Source organism: Toxotes jaculatrix, chromosome 17 (genome assembly GCF_017976425.1).
Source record: "Toxotes jaculatrix isolate fToxJac2 chromosome 17, fToxJac2.pri, whole genome shotgun sequence".
NCBI lineage: Eukaryota > Metazoa > Chordata > Actinopteri > Toxotidae > Toxotes > Toxotes jaculatrix.
Window position 1 is genome coordinate 3154711 of NC_054410.1, and position 15167 is coordinate 3169877.

Below are 15167 nucleotides of genomic sequence, written 5' to 3' on the forward strand. Positions count from 1 at the left end.
TTTCGTTTAAAAGCTTATTCTGCTGTAGAAGTTATTCTTTTGTCTCCTCACAGTTGACTAAGAGAAAAAATGAAAAGACTCAAAGGTTGATTTTTTCCCCTACCTTTATATTTGAAAAAAAAAAAAACACCTATCTCAGTCTAGTCAAGTCAAAGCATCACCTCATCATTTTTACAATGTGAAAGCTCATTTGAGCTGCGCTGTTTGACAGACTCTTTTCAGACAAATGTGTTGTTTGTCCCAGCTGTCGGGCACGTCAGAACATTTCCCCTCCCAGCAATCCAGCTGTGGCTGCATCCACAGTAGAAGAGATCGGAGAGGGAGAGCCCTCACCTTATCTCACCCTCCACAGAGTGCTATTAATGGGGAGGGGGTGCAGGTTCTCTCCTCCCCCAGCTCCTGCAGTCTCTCTTCCCTGCTGGAGGTGGGAGATGAATTACTCAAGGTGACCCAAGCCGGCATGCTTTCTGCTCAGCCCGCCTGCCCTCGTGCCACCGCTCCTCTCACTTACCCATTCTGTTCTGTCATCTCCCAGACTGCCAGTCCCCCAGGCGGCAAACTTCAGAGCCTCCTTCAGCTGCTTCTTGGTTCAGAGACTCCCCACCATGTTCTCTGCGGCCTGCTGCTGTGTGGCCCAGTGTTTGTTGGTGGGCTAGTGACATAGAAATCTCCATGTTCTCCTTTTAAATGGATTAAAGATGTAGCAGTAAAACATGCTAATATAGTCAATTACCCGCTAATACAATAACATCTCCAGACATTTAATGATCATTATGAAACTCGTAGTCCCTGTAATGTAATGATATATTACATTATCCAGAAATGAATTATCACAAGATCAGGTTTTAGTACATTTCTGCTCATTTAGAGCAACATTTTATTAAATCCTCTAATTCGTTTGCTCATAACTCTAAAAGCTGTCTATTAAAACCAGTGCTGCACTAATTCTCTGCAGTTCTCTGGAACAGCATCCCGCTGTATAAAATGCCGAAACTATCCCCTGAAAGCGAAACTTGTGAAATTCTGTGCAGCAGCATTTGGACGATCGTACAGTAAAACTCTCCCTTTGAAACCAGTTCTAATGAAACTCACACCGTGCCATAAACTCTTCACTGAAACAAGTTTTAATCAAAGTGTCTCATGAAGCTTATGAATGACACAACACATTAAAATGATCCTTTTTAAGGACTTTAATGTTGTAATGGTAATTCATTTTTAGTTTCAGTTTCCTCTGACCAGGCTTGGACACGATAGCTCTGCCAACAAGGATGTTACTGATGCTGTCTTAGCTACAGATTATGATGCAAACGAAGTGAGGCGAGCAGACGCTGAGGAAAAATGCATTTCCTGTGTACTGCAGCATCAACTGTGTTCTTCTTTGAAGCACTGTAAGGCCCCTGTAGATTAACTAGAGCAATGCTTTAAGATTCTGCGAGAGCTGCCTTCCATCTCCTTCTCTCTCCTGAGGTCAATGTTCACTGCACCACCGCACAGAACAAAAGGCCTACTTCTGAGGTGATCAATCCTGAAGTGAGAGGTAAGGAGAGGGGAGTTTAGATGATGAGAGAGAGAGAGAGGGGGGGGGGGGGGGGGGGGGCAGCAGGCAGCACTGAAGGTCACTTATACAGGAAGCTGAGAATCTTCAGGAAAACATGCATCCTTCTTAAAGGGAGGACCTTGTTAATGGTATCTTCTGCACAGTCAAGCTAACAGGAGTCTGCTCGGACCTGACAGGATGCGGATTCATCAAAATGTGATGAAAAAGAATCGGGAGCCACCGCAGCACAGGCAGCCAGCTCCCTCTGCAGCAGTGCTGGGAGACGAGCTTTTCAAGCTCATGCCTTCGCCGTCCTCGCCAACTCCACAGCAAATAAAAACAAATAAACCGTGCCTTTAAAAGGAAATAAGCAACATGTAAATAACAGACTGCTAATATAAACACGTGCACAAGTGAAAGAACACTAATCATATGTTTATATTTACGTTTACGTGTTTGTACAGCTCGTGCATATGTTTCGGGGGCACTGTGTGTGTGTGTTGGTGAACAAACAAAAGTTTGTGTTTTGCAGCATGTGGGTGCAAGTGAATGAATAGTAGACTGTACGTATGTGGGTTGGCTGATTTTTATTCTAGCTGCTTCCCACAGTTTGATTCAGTGCAGTGTTTGCACTAGTGTCATTCACATTTTCTGTGTGTGTGTGTGTGTGTGTGTGTGTGTGAACACATGGCTTTCCGTCTCATAGAGTTCCCAAAACACTTCTAAACCCTGCTAATCTTAATTCCACAGAGATGGTGCGTATAATTAGAGTTTGGATCAGCGCCAGTGTCTTATTGCTCAGAACGTACAGGCTGGCTTATCGTCCCAACCTCGCAGCACTGTGCGTGACCCCCATTTGGCCTAGTAACATCCAACCCTCTAAACCACCACCCATCCATCATGGCACTGGTACAGGGCTTATCATAAGCCCAGAACCTCTGTCGAACCCCCGCTCCTGTAGTTTTTGATTCTGTTTCATCTCATCCCAGGCTGTCTTCACTTACTTTACTTTTATTCATTTCTTCTTCCCACAGCTGTCTTATCTCCTCCATCACTGTTCAGTCTTTGTTTTAACTTCAGAACCACCTCAGTTCATTTCTTCTGTCACTCTAAAGTCAACAACACTGATGCCTCTGACTTAAGCTAACTATTGTAGAAGTGTTGTCTGAAAACATTTAAAAACATTGCAGTGAAATATTAGTACAAGTCGAACTTTTATTTTGTTACGTAAGGATTTTCATGTGAGCACAGAGAGATTTTGCCTCACCTGAGAGGCAGCCTCGCACTAGTTAACCTCCACGCTTCTGTACAGTACTTATTGCAGCTGTGCTGAATAATTAGCATCTTAAAAGGGCAACGCACACCACTGCCGTCAGACATGCTCCGAAACACCCGTGTACATTTCCATAAAACTGTATCTGTTTCCAAATGCCAGCAAGGTTTTATAACATTCTCAGCCTGGAAGGCACATCCCGGCTCCTGTACAGTGACTGCTCCTTCTGTCTGTGTGCTGTGTCTGGTGTGAGCCACGGGCGTCAGATGACGTGACGCACCGCAACACAGCCGGTGTGTGTGTGTGTGTGTCGTGTACGGGTTTTGCCTGTTTTGTAGGTGACACAACCAGAGGAGAGTAAAAGATGACACAACTGTTATTTATTTATTATTTATTTTTTGGACTGTATTACACGATTTTTTGCTCAGTTGTGATAAAAGTGTATATGTTCCAGTTTTGATGACTCTGAGCGCCTCTAGGCTTAACAGTTGAGGTCGACAGTTCATTTTTTTAAAAAGCCCCAAAAGACTTAAAGACTTTGAAAGTTTCTTAACATAGTAAGACAATGAAACTTTCAAATGTTTTCAACGGCACATTTTCACCAGAAATGTTAGACTTTTGTACTTTTACACATGAACTGTAATTAAAAATGAATCTAAATTTTAAACAAGATCTGGTCTGGCAGCTCATTGGCAGCTCAGTTTACAAACAAGAGCACAATAAAAAAAAATCTAGTACAAAGCAAAATTAATGCAAAATAGATTAAAATTTAACATTGTGAATTTCCTCCGTGACATTTATGAGTTGAAACATTGGCATTGGACCAAAGTATTGAATAAAGCATGTTGATAAGGTTAAAAACAGAGGCTGTGTAGTCTGGCGATAAATAAATAAATGAATAAGTAAATAAATTATTGTGTAAACAGTGTGGGCAGCTGCAGTGATTTGGTTGTTTACATATTAGATCTGACCAGCTCACAGAACAGAGACAACCTGCAGCCGGACCAGGTGTTGCTCTGCTCTTAGTGACGGGAATATCAGAGGAGACTGACAGCCGAGTAAAATCATCTGTCCTCTGCATCTACACTTCAGAAAACCTCATTTAGAAAGTTGCAGACTAAACTGTTGCCTCCTTAAAAATAAATCTCTTGATATGTTTTGCTTGGCTAGTCATGCTGTGCTTCGGTCCAGTAGCTGCTGGCTATCAGATGTCAAATTCAATCTCCTTCTACTCATAATACCTTGTGTTTTGTGGGCTCCCATCCTCACACAAACTCTCCTACAGTTCACTCAGAAAAAGAGGAAGAATTCACATTTTTGGGCATCTTGATGCAGCTGTCTGTCTGTCTGTCTATCTGTCTGTCTGTCTGTGTCTGTCTGTATTTTGATTTTCTCGGTAACTGCTCATCTGATCGACTTAAACTTGGCGGGTGTGTTGCTGAGGACCCAAGGTAGTGCAGTGTCAAATGGGACACTGGATGAACGAGAAAGCCTCTTTTCTACATGTCACCTGACGTGAAGGAAAAAGGCGGAACTTCGCCACGAGGGCAGCGCAGCACCCAGACAGTTTGCAGCACCCAGACAGTTTACAGCACACACATGCCAGGGCTTTAAGAACAGTGGAACTCAAGTGCGACGGCACGCTCTGCACCATCACCCAGACACTATCAGAGCGGAGCAGATCAGCCGACTCCAGCAGCAACAAATGACACCTAGTTCCCAACGCTGAATGTTTATGAATGATGCCCCCCCCACCCCTCACCCCCTCATCCCTGGGGTCACCTGAGAACAAAACAGATCCATGCTTCATTTACTGCACTTTTCACTCACGCACCAAGTTGTTTACATGTAAGATTTAAGGCTACGTTTTATGCTATATTGTAGTGCATTGGAAGTTTCACCCCTTTCATTGTTTAACACTATTTCCTCCACTTTTCACAAGTCGTTTGAGCAGGAGATTTCAGGGTAAATCTCGGGGACACGACTGTCCCCTGACAGGTGCTGGCGACATGGGGGTCTCAAGAAAGCTGCAGGCTGAATTAGCCCAGGCCGAGCAATCAGCCCCTGCTGACAGGCACATGTTGAACGAGCACTGCAGTAGTTTCAAGAAAACGCAATGAGCCACAGCTGCCTGGTTAGCTCGGTTGGTAGAGCACGAGACTCAATCTCTCGGGGTCGTGGGTTTGAGTCCCACTCCTGGCGGCACCGCCTCCCATGGGCCCACCACCCGTCGGACTTTGGTGCATTGTGGACTGGGTGGCAGTCCCCCCCCCCCCCCCCCCCCCCCCCCCCCCCACAACCTGGGCCTGGACCCAGTTAAATGCTCTCTCAGTAAATCTCAGTTCCTTCTTTGATAGCTTCCTTTGTTTCTAACCCGTCTTCATTTCATTTATCCATTTCATCTCATCACTATTTTTTTGTTATTCTCATCCCTCCTTTAGTTTTGGTTTGTGATTGTGCACTCCTCTTTGATGGAGTATTGATCAGTCCTGTGGACAGGACGGTGGAGAAAGTATACAGTATGTACAGGAGACAAACAGATTTAGAGGGAGGGAGAGATGGATGGAGAGGTGCCTGGCACAGACAGCAGGAGGCCTGTGGTGCGAAAGAGGAAGACTAGGGGAATGGTGTAGGTAGAAAAGAGAGGAAGAAAGACAAAAAGATGTGGAGAGAGCGAGAAAGAGGGAGGGATCAAAGCCTTCTCTCTTGTCAGTATTCACAGCGTGCGTCCTCTACCCCCCACCTCACCACCGGAGAGATGGAAAGATGAAGCGAGAGAGAAGCAGCGAGCAGCTAACATCGTTTCACAAAGATTTCCTCTCTCCTCTTTCCCTGCACTTTCCTCCCTCTCTCCCTCCCTCCCTCCCTCCGCTCCATGCCTCTCACTCCCCAGTTTTCCTTCAGTGATGCTGAAGGATGATTGAGAGCTCTCCCACCGACAGCATTTTTAAACAGACGCATCAATAAATAAATGGCTTGATGTAGTGCCGCGTGTACTGTATGTGTGTGCGTCCGTCCATGTGCTGCGCTTTCTGCACGTGGGATGTGTGTGTGTGTGTGTTTATCTGTGTGTGTATGTCTGTGTTCTCCGTGCCCAGGCGATCCGGCGCTCCATCCCCTCTTCCCAGGGGCGAACTCTTTGAACGCCTTTCTTTCTGCTCCCATTTTTTTTTTCTTCTTTGCCGTGTTTGCCATCACTCATCCCTCACCAACATCCTCCCTTATTTCTCTTTTGTCTCATCTCCCTTCTCTTCCGTTTCTCTTCTTCGCATTTTGCTTTTTTTTTTTTTTTTTCTTCTCATTCCCGCTTCCCTCTCCCCTGTGCGCTCTGCTGACGCACTCAATCTCTTTGGCACACCGCTGCTCACTTTAAGAATGCTCAAACACAATTCCTGCAGACAGCGTTTGTGTGTGTGTGTGTGTGTGTGTGTGTGTGTGTGTGTGTGTGTGTGTGTGTGTGTGTGTGTGTGTGTGTGTGTGTGTGTGTGAGGGAGGGAATGAAAGCGTTCCTGAATCCACAGATTTGTTCTGAGGCCACATCAAATGGTTTTTGACATTATTGTTCAATATATAGGTTATTTTTTTTAATCTTCTGTAAAAAGTATTTTCACATTAACAGTGGATGAAATGACCATGTGTTGTGTGAAAGGAGTCGCTCGTAGTGACAAACCCACAGACGATTATCACCGGACTCTCTTCACTCGGCTCTAAGGAGCATTTCAGCGTCTCTCAAGTCATTGCTTTGTTTTTTTTTTTTTGTCTCGCAGCTTTACTCTTCTGGTTCCCGTCCACCGCCCTCATCAGCAGTGTTTCCACTTATAGCGAGCAGCTTGTTTTATCAGAAAAGCCCTGTGAACCCGCTGTACCCTGCCTGCTCAGCACCAAACGTCAGACAGACAAAGTTGTGAACATCGTGGAGCATTTAGCACCTAAAGAGACATATTTTCCACTTGAGACTAAAACAAGAGCAACCGTGTTATAATGGGATCACACCAGCGGCAAATCGGTTTGTGTGGTGCAGTGGAACACACAACATGAGATACGTGAGTGGCAGAGCAGGTGAAGCACACAAGATTTATTCAGTATGCCTAACTGGGTGATCCCACCGCAAGCTTTACCTGCAGAGGTAGTGGGGCAGTGGTCCCTGTCCTACATCCTGCCCCCGTGCTGCGATAGCATCAAGCCGTCTTGCTTGGCTGTGATGCTGTCACACTGACAGAGACATGAACACCTGCCAAATTACTCTAAACCGTCTCTGGGATTGTTCCTGCTACAGTAGGTGTCTCCATGAGCGCACTTTGCCATGATGACACAAGCTCACACATACAAACAGAACCAGAAGGTGAGAACAGCACCAGCCCTGCTGTCTCAGTCAACATGAATCCGAATCAATGCTAATGCTACACTGGCCAAAAAACAATTCACACTGATTCAACACTAGTGTGTTCATACTCATCCCTGTGCCTGTCATGTGACCGTTCATGTATTTTTATCTTTACATATGTGCATTTAATTCAAACATTCAAACTTTACCTGCAGGCACGTTTGCTCGTCTGCTGTTTCGCTTTTGTGCGTACAGAACAGAATTAATTCCACCTGGTGTGTGTTTGAGGGAATTCATTTGCATTTGTGAATATATACACATACACATTCATGAGTGCTCATGTGCAGGTATCTCCGGCCCGCTTGCATGCATGCGCGTAAATGCACGTGCGTGTCCGCGTGTATGCGCGCACATCTCATAATTAGGTGTATTTATGCACAGTTCGCTCTGCCACAGTCAGATATTTGCTCACACAAACACACACTCTCAGACTACCCTGCAGAACACTAAGAGCCAATTTAGGAAGTAGGCGACTTGTGCTGTAACTCCTCTGGCTTCTGGTTATCTTTGGAGCGCTGTGTGTGTAGCTCTACAGCGGTTGCCTACTCACAGCATGGCATAATGAGATTTGTGCAAATTGTATGTTCTGTAGGACTCCTTCCAGGATGGTTGTTCTCCAAATTATGTCTCTTTTACCTGATGGTGGGAGTTCAGAGGTCAGAGGGGAGGGCCGAGAGGAGGAGGAAAGGACAGTTGGTTTGAAAACCCGGACCCACTGCGCAGTGTAGTTACGTCAAAATAGATTGTAGTTTTTGCACTGGAAGACAGGAACTGATTTTCATAACAAAACTAAACCAAACTAGTTGTTCAGTTTGATTCCATTTGAAAGAAATAATTCTTTTGCCCCATGTCTGGAATTGACATTATCTACCATCAGTTGTGTGTTTACATGCACAGTTGTGTTCTATTGTTTCCAGGCTACCAAAGATATTAATTGAGGCAGCTTTAACCTGTCAGAAAAGATCAGAAAAATCTGAATATTTCAGAAGATTATTTGGTGAATACAGTAGATTTATCATAATTAAAACTGAAACATGCCATAATCCCATCAGTCCTCACACAGACGTATGATAGGTAAACAGTTACTTACCTTTTTTCATAGATACAAGCCGCTGATTGTGGACAGTTCCCAGCTGTACAGTTGTGAATAAAGGCACAGGAGTTCAGCCAGACGTGCCTGTTTAAACAAAGGTTACCTGTATGTTAGACATGAGAACAGGCTGTTTGCAGGGAGGCTCAGTGCAGTGGAATGAATCTATAAAGTTTGTTTACTGCAACATTCAGATGCTCCTCCATCTGCTTTTTATCCAGTAAATCAATTCTGTTGCTTTGTGCTGTTCAAGGAGCTCCGCTTATGAAAAAGGATGTTGTCTGCATGCAGATTCTCACTTCCTCTGCATGCATGCAGATCCAGGCGGCGACGCTGCTGCTTTGCTCGTCCTCCTGCATCAGAACGAGCGAGGCCGATTCTGCCAGAACCCCAAATTTCTTGAAGTTAATTAAGAACTAAAGTTCATTATCTCACTCGGAACGAAACCTGATTTGTAGCAGGAGTATTGCATTTTGATTTTGGTTGGCCAGAAAGTAACAGGTCTGATTAGTACTTAACAAGAGTTAGTGGTAATTGGCTGATATTTCAATCAAACACTCACCCAACCAGACATGAGTGAAAGATGGAAGCCGGCTTGGCGTGTCGTGTTGCTACACAACCGGCAGTCTTCACACTCATAAAGGCTGCATACTTTGGCTCTTAGATGCTTCACACAGCAGGACGTCTAATCATGACAAATCGGGACTCAGCACAACGAGTTGCTCTTTGTCTTTTCATTTGTTTCTGTGTGTTGTCGGCCGTGCTGACAGCAAAGAGTGCGCGGCTTCAGAACGCTGGACTGGGCACGTCGGATGCTTCAGCCTGCTTTTATTTGTGTAAATGGTAACGAGGCAACTCTTCATCGTGTGTGGACTCATTCATACTTTATGGTTGTCATTGTTCTGCTGTTTTGTTCTGTTCACATTGTTTCTATTTATAGCGTCTGCCTGTAGTTTTGCTTTTCATGACTGATTTGGTTCATAGTTTCTCTCTGATGTGAGAGCTTTTTATAAACCATCTTTTAAACTGTACTTCCTCCACATTAAGTAGTGTTCGGATGCTGTTTTATCACCAGCTTTATTAAGCACTTTTATGTATTATTAACTTGCCAATTTGCTAATGAACTTCAGTTGTTCAGTTACGCCACGCCAGCTCTGTTACTCATGAAGCCTGAATGGCTGTCTTCTATCAGATGACATAAATGCCAGACTCAGATTTGATAACACGAAGCTGGAGCCAGCACTCAGTTAGCTTAGCTTAGCATAGAGACCGGAAAAGGCTCTGACAGAGGGAAGAAATTCTGCCCACCAGCACTTGTAGAGCTCGCTAACATTTTTTATCTTGTTTGTCTCATCTGTGCAAAGACTGAAGTGTAAATGTGAGAAGTTGTGGTTTTATGGGGGTTTGTGTATCTTGGCTGGGTGGTTTCTTGCACCAGTTAAACAAACATGATGTTTAAACTGACTTGATGTTTGCCCCCATGTCCAGAATTCACATGAAGCTAAGTGGTTGCCGGCTGTAGCTTCATATTTAACGGACAGACACGAGAGAGGAATTGATCCTTCTCGTTTATTTCTCAGCTAAAATGCGAGTAAGCACGTTCCCTAAAAAGTTTGAACATTTCCTTTAAAAGTAGTGACTCCAGTGAAATAAGGGTTCAGCTCCTCCTACCCCAGCTGTTACCACAAAGAGGAGTGTAGGGAGATTTGAATACAGGCACACATCCACGGACACATGCAGAAATTTAATGAGTTGGCTTGCTCCACAAAGAGAATCCAGGACATTCAAGTTAGACTTTTTTTTCGTGTCAGGTTTTACTGTGGAGAGGAAAAGGGGCGTCCCGTTAAGCTATTTCTGTATCCCTCGGTAAGGATATGATCATAAGGCATCGCATATAGAGAGAAAGTGCTCACATGTCAATAACCACCATCGACAGCCTCACCGGGGGATGAAATCGCTCAGCAGATTAATTGCCAGCTGAGTTGACCGAGAGGCCGTCACCTCTCTGGCAAGCTTTGACCCCCATGTGAACACGGGTCGACACAGAAATGCCATGTGTGATTTCTGCCATGTGTACTTTGAAGTTGAATTGCAGTGCTGCCCTTTAGTTGCACCTATTCTCTGCCAGCGACTCACTGTAATGAGACGGAGGCCAATGGATTGTGTCAGACTTCTTTTGATTGTGTGTCTACACACAGCTCCACTCACATCATGCTCCATTGTCGCTGTTTGACTTCCTGTATGAGCTGAAGCGCTACGAGATGTTTTTCAAAGAAATGATCAATTAGACGTGATTTTTTCCGACATGTCTTACTTTATTATTATTATTTTTTTTCTTCCCTTGTGATTTTTTTGTCTCATTCCTGTCAGTGTTTTTCTTCTTGTACAGCAGTTGCAGGTGTTACTGTTCAGTTTTGGGGTATTCAGGTCTTTGGTGTTTTGGCAGTTGACGCCATTTGTTTCTCTGTTCGTAGCACTTTGGCTGCGTTGACAGCGGAAGACACAGGCACGTTGCCTTGTTTACTGTGGTCTCTGACTTTCCTCAACCTCCCCTTCCACTTTTTCTCTCACCGTTGTCTCCTTTCCCCTGCTCCCCTTCTCTTCTTCCTCCTCCTTCACTCTCATAATCACCTCCCTCCTCCTCTTCCTTTGGCCAAGGTCCATGTTATAAATCAGACCAAAATGAGACTGTGCCTCCATGTTGCAGTGGTGGAAAGTTATTTAGTACATTTACTCAAGTACAGTTAAAGTGTATTTGTACTTCACTTGATTATTTCCATTATATTGTCATTTATACTTTTACAGGAATTCAGAAAACAGTTCAGTATATTCCTATAACAACTACAAAATATTTTTCGTAGTGTTTATAAAACATGATTTTTACAGGCAGCCAATAATAAATAAAGAGGTTGAAATCAGCATGAATTAGTTTTGGTTTTATGCCTCCAGACTTAATTATTTTGGTTCACTCTCATCACTCTCATTTCCAGCCACAGAAGGTAGCTGTTTTCAGCAATAAATCTCAGTTAAACCCACTCAGTTCTAACTGTCCTGGACCAAACAACAGACAGAACAAACTTTGCTGCTAGCTGGTGAGCCTAGTGGAACACTCAGCCACTAAAAAGCCAAATATTTCTCTCAGGAGTTGGTGGAGAACAAAACAGAGCATGAAATAGAGTGAATATTGGACTTACATTCATTATGTGGCCAGAAACGACAGAAAATAAGCCTCTGTGTGCAAACACTTTTGTCATATCAGCTTTATAATATCTCAGTGATAATATCTCAGAGTTCTGTTACATAAACCCAGTTTAAGACACAGTGTATTTTCAGTTTTTCCTCCCTCATTGATTTCAAAAATGTACTTGTCCTTTAAAGAAACTTATGAGTGTTTTATTAGCTTCTGCTCAGTGACTAGAGATGAAACACACTGGCGTCATACTGGGCAGTTGATTGGAGAATAGACAGTAGGCAGTCTCTGTGTTTACCTGTCAATGACCTTCGCACTCCTCTTCTTCTTCCTCCCTTTCCCTAGCAACTGCTGAGAGAGATGCAGCAGATGGCGAGCCGGCCTTTCGCCACCATCAACGTCGCCTTGGAGACGGACGACGAGCCGCCTGACCTGATAGGAGGAAACGTCAAGGTGAGCGCAACCTTTTCTTTGAGCAATCACCATCGCACCCCAGATATCTACCTTTTGTCTGAACTGAGACGGCCCTGAGCAGGGAAGCGTCATCTGTCATCGACACTGTCGCTCATCCTCCCTCGAGTGGGAGCTCAGTCTTGTGCCCGTCGACAGCGGTTTGCGATTACAGTCACCAAAGTGATATATATTCCTCACACCATCTGTTTTACGTCATCTTTTGAGTCTGACCTCTTTAAGGTGATTCCATTCGTTTTCTGCAAACTGAGGAGTCTAAGGACGAGGAGAAGGGTTTGAAGCATGGTGCGGGTCTAGTACACTTAATGAGGGTCAATACTGTGTACATTTGCTGGGACAGTGTGAAGGCTGGACAATGATGAAAATGGGCTGCTGATGAGTAACAGCACATTATACCAGTTACAGCCAGTTATTGTGGGTAGGCAGTGAATTCTAATGGGAATGAATTCAGTTAACCCTGGAGTTAAATACATGCAGACGAGAGTAAGGTAATGTAGATTAAGACTATACTCAGAAATAAGAGTTTCGTTCCAACAGTGAGATATTATTCATTTGGAATAAATAAAACGCCTACTTGCAGGAAATGTGTGCTGGCATGAAAATAAAGAACATTAGAGGACATCATTAAAGTCATGATTCATCTTACAAAACAGTCTTGTTTTGGTGCATCGGACCATCTGTGTTTTTGAAATACTGACAGAGAAACTGAAGGTAGCGAGCTCTGTCAATATGGATGTACAGCTAGCTGGAGCAAAGCCATTCATACAGGAGTTCAATATAGAGTGAAAGACAGTTTGTTATAAAGAGGCGTTCTGTGTTTCTTAATATGTGGCTCAACATTTAGAGCAAATAATGATGCTGCTGCTGGGACCACGTTTAATTAGACCAGGTCAGCAAGACCCTGTTCAAATTCTGTCGATCCCGAAAAGTGAAGTGAAAGTGACACATTTCATTTAACCTCCAAGGCTATACTCAAACTCCAAGCCTCTTGCACTTAGTTTTCAGGTGTGTTGATATTGTTTTAGTGTAGCTACAAAGACCAAAAGCGAAGATTAAGACAAAGTTTTTAACCATATGACTGAATAGTTGAATCAAACAAATGTAAATGAATCATTTAAAAAAACCATCGTGCAGAAATGCAGTTCTGCTTAAACTGTGATTTTGGAAACTTAACTTCTTTGGCTTCACATTTAACCTTTGTAATATTTAGCAGTCATTGAATTTGGTTGCTAATATTTGGTTTGAGAAATTTTGAATTTCTATCATTTCTTTACTTATTTCTTTCCAAATCACTAAAACACATTTTCTCACCAGTATTAGTAGCTGGTGGTGCAGAGGTTTGGAGACATCTTTATGTGAAACTTCTTTCAGTACACCGGTGTATGGAGCTGAACCAAAAAAAATATCTTTCCAGAAACAATGACCAAGAAACTGTACCCTTATCAAAACCTGGCTCCTACATTACCCAGAATGCAACTCAACCTCTGCCAGTTCAGTCGCAGATTTGGGTGTGTTATGCTAGCATCAGTGAATGCAGCCTCGAGCAGGCTGCAGAGGTCCGGTAAGCTCACTTCTGTCCAACCTCTCTCCCCCAGATGTTTTTTTTCACGTTGAAACTTTTAGTCTTCAGTCCCAGCTGATGCGGACTCGTGTGCCGTCGCTGGAGGACATTTATCAGACTTCACACAGCTCCCTCCAGAGACACAAACGGCTTTCTTTAACTTTTATGCAGTAATACGCCGCAAGACCTGTAAACACACTTTGATGTGTAAAATAGGTGGAGTTCTCATTTAACCTGCAAACACCTCCCTCAACAAGTCATGATCTGACAGATTGTTTGCTCTTGAAAGAATCTGGGAACAGGTTTAGTTTCAGAATTCTAGAGTAGGTTTTAATGTAGAGTTAAAGTACATTAGAAGTGGTGTTGTAGGTTTATAGGTAAAGGAATATCAGTATAGCAGACTGTAAGTAGAGATTAAGCTGTTGAAGAGACTTGATTATAGAGAAGAGTTCAACGTGTCAGCAGAGTTGAAGCAGGTTAGAGCAGATTTAAATGGAGATATTGAGCGCAGAGGCAGCGGTAGAAAACATTTAAACATAAAAATAGTACAGAGTTATAGAAATTGCAGTTGAGTATTCGGCACGGAGCCACAGGCAGGTGTACTTGTGACTGTGCACTTTGTGATGAATAACCTCTGAATGCAGATGTAGTGCAGAATTATAGGGCTGTTTCGGCAGCGTGGCTCGGGGCCCCTCGGCTCTGACAGGGGCCATGCATCTCAAGGGGCTCGGCGCCCAAGCACAAGGTTACTCGCAGCTAAGGCTGCAGGGCCCCGCGGGAAGATCAGCAGCTAATCAAATCCCTGCGCAAACAGAAATTATCCCGCCTCTTCACTTCTCTGCTCATCCATCCTCAGTTCTCTTCTGCTCTTCCTTCTGTTTTCTATTTCTGTCCTTTCTCTTAATGTGCCCTCCTCTCTTCCTCTCTCTTCATCTTATCTTTCTTTTCTTTCCTCCTCCACCCTTCTTTCCTTGTATCTTTTGTTTTTTCTCTTTTTTCCTCTTCTCTCTCATGTTCTTTGTGATTTATCATCTTTTTGTCTCTTTATCTTTTATCTTCTTTCTTCTGTTTTACTCCTTTTTTCTTCTCATTTCCTTCACTCTGGTCTGTTTTTGTTCCTTTTTAAATTTTTCCCTTTTTCTTCTTTTATCCTCTTTTTATTTTCTTCTTTTAGTGTTTTACCCTGTACTGTCCAGTTTTCCCCTTTCCATTTTGCGCTTTCATTTCATGTCTTTGCTTGTGTCTTCTCTGCTCTTCTCTTTTTTTCCAGTTTTCTTCCATTAACATGTTTTCTGTTCTCCTCTCTTCTGTTCTTCTTGGTTTTTATCATCCCATTTCTTCTTTTTGTCTCCACTTCTTTCTCTCCTCACTTTGCCTCATTTCCTTTTTTACTCCCTTCCTCTTCTTTTGTCCCTTTTTCAGCTCTGTTGACTATTTTTGTTCCTTTTCCTAATTCTCCTTTCCTTTCTCCTTCTCTTTTTTGTGTTCTTCTCTTTTCTTCTCTCTTATCCTTTTGCTTGAATTTTCTCCTTTTCATTTCTTTTATTGCATCCTCAGTTTTTTCAGCTTCTTTTCTTATTCTGTATTTTCTTGGGGTGTTATCTTTCTTTTCTTTTTCTTTATCGTTTCCTCTCTTCTGTTTTTACTCCTTTTTTCTTTTC

The 15167-nt window shown here is 43.4% G+C and overlaps 1 protein-coding gene across 1 annotated transcript in view; it reads left to right on the forward strand.

The window, feature by feature from the left end:
- The window catches only part of atrn (attractin), a 110993-nt gene that overhangs the window by 82389 nt on the left and 13437 nt on the right, over positions 1-15167 (forward strand). The window contains exon 27 of the mRNA XM_041060111.1: positions 11820-11927. Within this exon, the coding sequence (XP_040916045.1) occupies positions 11820-11927 (108 nt within the window). The remainder of the gene's footprint in view (positions 1-11819; positions 11928-15167) is intronic.